This window comes from Suncus etruscus, chromosome 4 (genome assembly GCF_024139225.1).
Source record: "Suncus etruscus isolate mSunEtr1 chromosome 4, mSunEtr1.pri.cur, whole genome shotgun sequence".
Taxonomy (NCBI): Eukaryota; Metazoa; Chordata; class Mammalia; order Eulipotyphla; family Soricidae; genus Suncus; species Suncus etruscus.
The window spans coordinates 51,886,386-51,896,492 of record NC_064851.1 but is presented as its reverse complement, the minus strand read 5'-3'; the positions used below and the strand labels follow the sequence as shown (position 1 = coordinate 51,896,492).

At 43.7% G+C, this 10,107-nt stretch overlaps 1 protein-coding gene across 1 annotated transcript in view; it reads left to right on the top strand.

Moving 5' to 3' along the window:
• The first annotated feature begins 1,456 nt into the window (after nucleotides 1-1,456).
• The window catches only part of ZNF292 (zinc finger protein 292), a 92,380-nt gene continuing 83,729 nt past the window's right edge, over nucleotides 1,457-10,107 (top strand). Inside the window, exon 1 of the mRNA XM_049772177.1 lies at nucleotides 1,457-1,650. Coding sequence (XP_049628134.1) covers nucleotides 1,462-1,650 — 189 coding nt within the window. The 5' untranslated portion in view covers nucleotides 1,457-1,461. The remainder of the gene's footprint in view (nucleotides 1,651-10,107) is intronic.

Here is a 10,107-nt window from a genome sequence, read left to right as displayed (position 1 = left end):
GATACCTTTTGAAGTGGACCCTACAGACAATAAGGATAATTATAAATGCATGTTTAGAAAATACTTTGATTTGGAATGTGATGAATGAAAAGATTATGTGCCTCATTAACACCAGATTTTGAAATTCAGTTGGTTTTCAGTTGTAAGGAAGATAAGCCTCTTCTCTAACCAAATTCGACCCTTACGCTTTGGATTTCTGTGGTACCTCTCTCTATGTCTTGTTCAAGTCTCAAGTACATTGTATCAAAGTTCAAGTTTCAAGTACATTGTACCAAAGCTATACATAAAATATGGATCAGAACTGTAGCACCACGAGAAATGATGTTTACAATATTTTTTAATTTTAGTAACTTTGTCTCCTTGGTTGAAATTTTTAGTGGGCGTACTTTTGTCTTTCTTTTCCTTGACCTACTTTTTTTTTGAGAACCTTCCTATAATAGTATGATTTCAGCGGTGGTGATTTCTGTCACGTTGTAAGGCCTCTTAAATCTCTTATTCCAGCGATATTTCCATGACTTAAAGCCTGCTGTTCCCAATCTGCACATTTTCACCGTCTGGACAAATCCCAAGCTCTGCTTTCTCATGCATGCTCTTGCTTTTTTGCACCTCAACGACTGGGACCGAGCTCATCCTGCTGATTCCAACCGTTCTTTTTCTCTTTGTTGCCTCCGCTTCTGGAGCTGGTTTTCTAGGATGGAGGGGAAAAAGCAGAGGGGCACCATCGGGGACCACGAAGGTCCCGACAAATCCCAATCCCTCCGGGGGTGGGGCCGGGCTTGGTGAGGAGTGAGACGTAAAAGAATTTTGACAGCTCCGAGGGCCGCTCTGGGGTCAAACCCAGGGGATGAGTTTTTCCTTGAGATCGCTTGGATCAAGGGCAAATGCAATCGTGGCAACCCGTGCATTTTTGCAGTTAGGGTGCTAGTCCTGGAAAGTCTTGGGGTCCGGTGTGGGGGGGGGAGAAAGAGGAATAAAACCCCAAAAACCTCTCCCGGGGCTTTATGCATAAGGCACACACACACACACACACACACAGCTTTATGCATAAGGCACACACAGACACACACACAGACACACACACAGACACACACAGCTTTATGCATAAGGCACACACACAGACACACACACACACACACACGTGATCAAGAACCGAGGCTGCCCCGGCCGGCCCAGCCCCTTTTCGGTCCCTACGGAAACCCACTCACTTCCCGCCCGCCCGGGTCGACCCGCCCTCTGCCGTCCCCGGGCCCGCACCGCCTCCTCCTCCTCCTCCTCCTCCTCCCTCTCCCCGGGCCCCTCTCCCCTCCCCACCCCAGCCCCCGCCGGCCTCCGCGGCCGGGGCCTCTTTGTACGTGCTCGGCGAGGGCGGGCGGCGCGCCGGCGCGCGGCACGTGACCGGCCGAACGTGGCATTGTGTTATCACGTGACCCAGGTGCGTACGCGACGGAGCGGGGTGTGAAGATGGCGGACGAGGAGGCCGAGCAGGAGAGGTTGCATCGCGGCCGAGGCGGTGGCGGTGGCGGCGGCGGCGGCTGCGTGGCGGAACTGCAGCGCCTGGGCGAGCGGCTGCAGGAGCTGGAGCGGCAGCTGCGGGAGAGCCGGGGGCCGGCCGTGGAGGCGGCCACGGAGTACTGTCAGCAGCTGTGCCAGGTGAGAGCCGAGCGAGAGGAGCTCGGGGACGGGAGGCGCCGCGCCGCGCCGGAGGGGGACGGCCCTGCCTCCCCCCCCCCGTCCCCCGGCCCCCGGCGAGCGGCTCGGGTGGGGCCGAGCCGGGCGGGCGGGCGGGCGAGCTGCGAGGGTCCGCGAAGGCGCCTTTGCCTTTCCTTTGTGTGGGTGACCGCCGCGGGCCCCAAGCTCCCGGGCGGAAAAGACCCCGAAAGGCCTCCTGGATCGGATCGCCCGCTCCGGAACCAGTTGGGGAGCGCGAGCGAGCGAGCGATCTAGGGGCGGGGGAGCCCCGGGCCGCCGCCGCCGCCTCTTAATTGAGCCCGGGAGAGCGGCGGCCTCCGCCCCCGTCGCCGCCAGCCCCGACCGGGTCCGCGGCCCTCCGCTCGCTCGCCCGCCCGCTCGCTCTCCCCGCGCGCCGGTCGCCAGCCTTTGTTAAGGGGGACTTGGAGCCGCGGGCCTGAAGGGGCCTTTGTTGGGGTTTTCCCAGGCGCCCCCATCCCCCTCGCCGGCTCGTCGCGGGCGCCTGGCCCGGGACCCCTCCGATGGGGAGTGGTGGCACCATCGTCCCCCTTCGAGGTGGCCCACCCGTGTGCGGCGTTCACCCCCAGTTCGCGTTCCCCCCAGTGGGCTCTTTTCAGCCCTCCTCGGGCCCTGTCCAAACCCTGGAAGCCCACCTACTCGGGATCGGGGACCACCGAGCTCTTTTTCTCTCTCGTACCGGGACGCAGTTGCTTTCCCCGCCAATCGCTCTCTCTCTCTCTCACTTGGGGTGTGCACTGTTGGGGCTCCCTGGAAAAAGGGATGGAGTAAGGGTTCGTCCACGCTTGTCTGGAAGCTCCCATTTGTGCTTTGAAAGATGTCGGAGAACTCCTTGGCTGGAGGGTTAGTAGGTGAAAGTGATGGTTCATGGTTTTCTCCTGGAGGATACAGTGTTTAGAGTTCACTTGTAAGTGTATCGTTTAAAACCACTGGTCTGCAAAGATACTTTATCAAAGGATCACCTTAGCATTCCCGAGTAGGTTACGTTTTCACTTTCAATCTTTTCTTTCTTTAATACAAACTTCCCTAGTTCTGAATTTTTTTTTCTTTAAGATCAAGGGTACTTGATCCTATTTTTTTTAAGAATCTATTGTTCTGTAGACATAGACATATTTTCATTATTTGATGGTGGTTCATTATTAAAAAAAAACAAATCGGTGAGATCATGCACTGACATTTGGTCATATACTTACAGGCCCTGTGAGAATACCCCACACTTTTATAGATGTTCTTGGTGAATGACCTAGTTGGCAGAACTAGAGTGTTTGTATCATTTGAATTCTAGTTTTCAAGGATTGTTGGAATTGGCTAGTTTCACTAACCTGGCAGACCCGCTTATTCATTTTTTTAATAGTTATAAAATATGGCCCCTATAAATGGAAGTCTTTGTAAGTAATATATGCTTTCTAATCAGTGAAAAGTGATAATATCTAGCTTTGTTATCTTTTAAATAAATCACTATGGGGTTAAGGCTAATTACACAAAATATTCTTGGCCATTAGTCTTAGAATTAATCTGGGAAAGTGAAATCTCAAGCTCTATTTTTCTGTGTATAATAGTTATTCCTTTAATACTTTAATGTATGGAACTTTTTTTAAATCAGTTTCTGTTAGTCATTCTGATTTGTCTTACCATACATGAAATATTGTATTACCCTCATAAAACAAGAATGGACAATAGTGTTATGGATTTCAAATGAAATATTTCATGTATAGTGCACAATCTTTTATCCCACAATGATTTAAGTGCATCTGGAACCATGCTTCATTATTCAAGTACTTGCTGAATTGACATGTTTGGTTCATCTTGTCAAATAGAAGGTGAACTGTAATATAATTGTTTCTTTAAAACTGTCTTAATCATTATTTTACTATTTTGATAGGAGGTTGAGCAAAGCAATGGTCAACAATTACAGAATGTAGTAGAGCATTCTGTGAACAATGTTTGGCATATGGAGCCAAACACAATGTCTTGATTTCTAATCTTGATATATTTTTCTATGAAATGGAATATATACCTGCTTCAAAAAAACAAATAAGGGCCCGGAGAGATAGCACAGCGGCGTTTGCCTTGCAAGCAGTCGATCCAGGATCTAAGGTGGTTGGTTCGAATCCCGGTGTCCCATATGGTCCCCCATGCCTGCCAGGAGCTATTTCTGAGCAGACAGCCAGGAGTAACCCCTGAGCACCGCCAGGTGTGACCCAAAAAAACAAAACAAACAAACAAACAAAAAAAACCCCAAAAAGCAAATAAGAACAGACATTTGCTAGTGTGTTTCAGAGTTATAGTCAATAAGTGTTGATGCTTAGTGTTTGTGTAATCCTTTTTTTTTTATTTTCGTATTCTGAATTTTTACCTCAGCTGAAGGTAGAATTATTAGAATATAGTGAAAACAAAAAATATACAAGTTACACTTAGTGCAGTTTATTGATTTTATTCTTTTTAATGGGATATTAATGGGAATGAAAAATGTTTTCACTTTCATTATCCTTTATTTAAATATTGGGTTGTTTCCTGGAAGTTTGCCCCACATTTGCTTATTTACATGAACATTTGCTTAAAGCTTTAGTGGGAGGAGGATAAGGTGATAGAATATGGGCATATGGGGATGTCTGTCAAAAATCTTACCATTTTCAAAAGATGTTTAAAAATCATGTTAATAATCTGGGTCGTGTTGTGGATGCTTCTCAATTTTCTTACAGTCACTTTTGAATAGGTATATGGAAAATAAAAAAACTTCCTTGCATTTATATCTTTTGGGATCACTCATATTAGAATGTTGGTTTTGATTTGGACTTTGTGGGCTAACTACTGTATTCCAGTGGGGCAGTGTTCTCCCATGGGCAGGTAACCCCGATCACAGTCTCTGGTTCAAGGAACCTGGACTCTTTATTAGAGTGTACTTTGTATTAAAATCTCTAATTTTTAAAGACATTAAAAATTTTACTAAGTTGGACCTGGAGAGATAGCACAGCGGTGTTTGCCTTGCAAGCAGTCGATCCAGGACCAAAGGTGGTTGGTTCAAATCCCGGTGTCCATATGGTCCCCCGTGCCTGCCAGGAGCTATTTCTGAGCAGACAGCCAGGAGTAAGTAACCCCTGAGCACCGCCGGGTGTGGCCCAAAAACCAAAAAAAATTTTTTACTAAATTGTAATCTGTCTTTTATTTTTTAGATTAATGCAGTAAAATATAAAATAGTTTGGGAGGATAAATAAAAGCACTTCAATGGAATTGTCCTAAGATGATTTTAAAGGTTAAAATATTGTACTGGGGCCAGAAAGTTAGCATGGAGGTAGAGCATTTGCCTCACATGCAGAAAGTCGGTGGTTTGAATCCTGGCATCCCATATGGTTTCCCGAGCTTGCCAGGAGCGATTTCTGAGCGTAGAACCAGGAGTAACCCCTGAGTACTGCGGGTGTGACTCAAAAATCATATATATAAACTAAACTGCATGACTGTTGCTTGGTACATAAGTTGTGACTTTTTGGGGAGGACAATGGTGCAAAGGGTGCTCAGGAATTACTCCTATTGGGTTTGGGGGACCATATGGGATGGATGCTGGGGATCGAACCCTGATCGGCTACGTGCAAGGCAAGTGCTCTACCTGCTCTTTATTGATCTGGCCCAACATGACTTGTGACTCTTAAAGATCATTTATCTGGTGATTTAGCTAGTGATTACAACTGTTCTTGTTTTGGGGTGTGCTTAGGGCTTACTCTGAACTCTATACTCAGTGTGGTCATCCCGCAGTGCTTGAGGGGCATATGGGGTGTTGGAGATCAAACCTGGGTCAGCTGTGTGCTAGGCAAGCACATCAATTGCTATCCTCTGGCCCTGATAATTCATAACTCAGTCTACTCTTCATAACTTACTTCATGCAAGTCAGTATTTCTCAAGGTGGACAATACCCACTGGAACAAAGAGAGATGGGCTAGCTTTAGTAGGCACAGTAGAAGGACATATGTTTACTTGATCACTTAAGGTAATCCAAGAAGCACTTACTTTTTTTTTTTTTTTCTGAAAAGGAGGTGGTGGGCCTGTGCTTATAAATTTGTGGGAACCTTTAAAGTCCCAACCTGCACATCTTTCATTTTGGTCTGTGGGTCAGTTGTTTGGTGATTCTGGTGACTTTTCTTTAATATTAATGTGGACATGATATTGACATGCATATGTATGACTAATGCTATTTTTTCTAGTGATGAGGATGATTCTTACACATTGAAGTTTATCACTCTGAAAAACTGATCAGAAAGAAAAATACATCAATTTCTCTTGCTTTTTGGTCACACTCAGCGGCACGTAGGGTTGACTCCTTCCTGGCTCTGCACTCTGAAATTGCTCCTGGCAGGCTTGGGGGACATATGGGATGCCGGGCTTTGAACCACTGCCCTTCCTGGATTGACTGCTTGCAAGGCAAATGCCCTTCCTCTGTGCCATCTCTCTGGTCCAAAAAATACATCAATTTAATTTTATTATTATACTTTTTTCATGTAATAATTATTAAAAATGTAGTTAATCTAGAGTAATCACAGCTAAATGCCTTTAAACTAGCCTCAAATTCATACTAATCCTGAGAGGTCAAGAAATGTGTACTTTATGGGGTCAAGGCACAGTTGGTTGCCTTGCATGTGGCCTACCCAGGTTCGTTCTCCTGCATCTCTTATGGTCCCCTGATCTTGTCAGGAGTGATTCCTGAGCACCCCTGGATGTGTCCCCACTCCTCCCCCCCAACAAAACGAAATGAAACAAATGTGTACTTATTGGGTAGGAAAGATGGCTTAATGGGGCTTAGTGCAAGTGCATGCTGTATATGTGAGAGCCATGAGTTCTTTCCTCTCAACTGCATGGTATACCGGAAGCACCGTGAACAACTCCCAAGTACTTCCAGATATGGTGCAAAACCAAAGTGAAGTTCCACTTGCTTACCAGCAATTATAGTGGGGTCCCTAATACTTAGTTTCCCTTTTCTTTGTTTACCTATTAACCATGGACTAAAAATAAGTACATTTAGAGAGTAACTTTCATTACAACACAGTTATAATTGTATTGCTAGGTATAGATGAGTTTCTGTTATTCTCCTAAATAAGAGTCATCTCATCTCCTGGGATTCTCAAAATTCATCTGCCCCAGGATAAATCCTTGGGAGTGGGGGCTACTATACTTAAACAGTTCACTTTGATTAGGTTTAAAATAGTGACAAACTCAGCATACTTAATTATTCTAATTTGAAGTGTGATCTTTTGTTTTTGTTTTTGTTTTTTTTTTGATTTTTGGTTTTTGGGCCACACCCAGTGTTGCTCAGGGGTTACTCCTGACTGTCTGCTCAGAAATAGCTCCTGGCAGGCACAGGGGACCATATGGGACACCGGGATTTGAACCAACCACCTTTGGTCCTGGATCTGCTGCTTGCAAGGCAAATGCCACTGTGCTATCTCTCCGGGCCCTGAAGTGTGATCTTTTGATATGACTTACTGAAGGCAGCATTTAATACCATGGCTAGGTTTAGATGATGGCAGAGGTTGTAGGATACATGAATAAGTCTGCTGCCTCTAAATCTAGTCCTTGCATATTACATTCATCAATAGCAGGGGATTTTAGTAGAGTATAAATGACAAAGGTAAAGGATAAGATATAATTTAAGTATTCAAGAAAGTTGAATTGTCAAAAGACAGTCTGTCATTTGTTAATTAACATTTGCTGTATATTTTAATTCTCTTTTAATTGAAAATGTAGCACATTGAATTTTTTTTATCATTTAAACATGGAGACAATAGGACACAGGAAAACAACTTAATTACCTTTCCGGTCTAGGCTAGTCTAGGCATACTGTTTGCTCTTTTAAAATTAGATGAGGGGGGCGGAGAGATAGCATGGAGGTAAAGCATTTGCCTTACATGCAGAAGGTCGGTGGTTCAAATCCCGGCATCCCATATGGTCCCCCGAGCCTGCCAGGAGCGATTTCTGAGTTTAGAGCCAGGAGTAACCCCTGAGCGCTGCTGGGTGTGACCCAAAAACCAAAAAAAAAAAAAAAATTATATGAGGCTCTACTATACATTACACATTATTCCCTACCCTACTCCTTCAACAATATATATTTGAAATCCTTCTTGCTTTTGTTCTGGAAATTACAGCCTGTATGCAATGGTTATTTACTTAATAACTTGTGATTTGGGGCTGTATCTGAAGTTGCTCAGGGTCTACTCCCTGTTCATGCTGGGGGATTTTTTTCCCAGTAGTTTCCTGTGGGATCAGGGATCAAATATAAGAACCCTTTGAATGGGAAGGCATTCAATTCAGAAAGATAATATTATTTCTGCAGTGCTGGGAATCTGACCCAGGCCTCTTAAATGCAAAGCAATATGATTGTTTTATTTATTTATTTATTTGTTTGTTTGATTTTGAGTTTGGGGCCACACCTGGTGATACTCAGGGTTACTCCTGGCAATGAACTCAGAAATTGCTCTTGGTTTTGGTATGCAGGGGATCGAACTTAGGTCCATCCTGGATCAGCTGCACCCAAGGCAAACACCCTACTGCTGTGCTATCACTCCAGCCCAATATGATTGTTTTAAATTATAATTATTTCAGTCTGTGGCAGTGTCTAGTTAATTATTGGTAACTTTTTAGAGGAATTAGTTAATATTATGTATAGTAATTTCAGTGAAGAGTTTATAATAGGGATAAACACCTTAGCTGGAATATCAGTCTTTGGAAAAGGTAATATTTGAACTAGAGCTTTGTACTTTTTATTAACTATTGTTAGTGTTTCATTGGTACAAGAAACAAGTCAAATGAAAATGAATAGTGAAGGTACTGTATAAATTATGAAGTTAATTTTATAAATTTTTTTTTGGTTTTTGGGCCACACCTGGCGGTGCTCAGGGGCTACTCCTGGCTGTCTGCTCAGAAATAGCTCCTGGCAGGCACGGGGGACCATATGGGATACCGGGATTCAAACCAACCACCTTTGGTCCTGGATCGGCTGCTTGCAAGGCAAACACCTCTGTGCTATCTCTCGGGGCCCTTATACAATTTTATTTGCTACCTGTAAGTTTTATTTGCCTTTTTATCATTGATTATATGTCAACTTTGAAACTATTTAAACATTTTCCCTCAACTGGAGTGGGCTTTTTTTGGGGGGGAGGGGTCACATTTGGTAAGTGCTCAGGGGGACCTTGAGGTGCCTGAGATATAATCGAGGGCTTCACATGCAAAACATGAGCATTTGAGCTGTATTTCTGATCCTCAATAGAAGCCACCTTAGTTGCTTAAGAGCCTCAAATATGCTAGGCATGTGCTACACCACTTGAGCTTTATCCCTGGCCCCTTAGAAATTAGACTTCTGATTATTAGAGGGTATCTTACATTAATTTGTAAGACACTTCAAATCAAAAGAAAAATGACTTGCTTGTTAGTGATAATTACTTTAGGTATTGAGGGAATATCAAGTCATTTAAACTTCAAAAGTTTAGGTAATGCTCATAGGAAATAACTTTTTTAATGTTCATAATTAGTATGATTGTGTGCTAGAGATATTAAGTCTACTTTCCAGAAGATACACCGATTTTTGCCAAGGAATTTTGCCAAGATTACCTCCTTGATATTTCTTAATCCCAAATTTAAAAGGAAAATGTGGGGCTGGGAAGGTGGCGCTAGAGCTAAGGTGTCTGCCTTACAAGCGCTAGCCAAGGAACGGACCGCGGTTCGATCCCCCGGCGTCCCATATGGTCCCCCCAAGCCAGGGGCGATTTCTGAGCACATAGCCAGGAGTAACCCCTGAGCGTCAAACGGGTGTGGCCCAAAAACCAAAAAAAAAAAGAAAAAAAAAAAAAAAAAAGGAAAATGTATTTTGTAATTGCCTTTCAGACTATTTTATGTGTCTAATTTCAATACTTTGAAAGTATATGTTCTTTGTCAGAGAGCTAGCTCAGTAGTTGATCTTGTGTTTTGCATTTGGGACACCTGGTTTCAATCTTTAGCACTGCATGGTTTCCTAAGTATCATCTGAGCAAAGAAATTGGGATAGTCTCTCAGCATTTTCAGGTAAGACCCAGTCTCCTCCCTCCCCCATCTTATCCTACAAAACAAGAACATACATGTTCTAAGGCTGTGTGAAATTCCTTGAGATTCTTTCAAAGTTGAGAAATTATTTTTTTTCAACCCCAAACATCAGTCTAGTTTATTAACCTGTCAGTGTGTGAGTGGCTTCATTTATAAAACAGAATGTTGGCTTTTCATTAATATTTTTGCCATATGGTTTGTGTAACTTTTACCTGTTGTTTTTCAAGAGAGCATTTTTTTTTCTTATTTAGTATTGTGAGTTTATAGCACACTTCAGGAGAGTAATGTTACTCTTAAATTCTTAACTGTACTTAAAATTTTTTTAAATGGGTCCAAGAG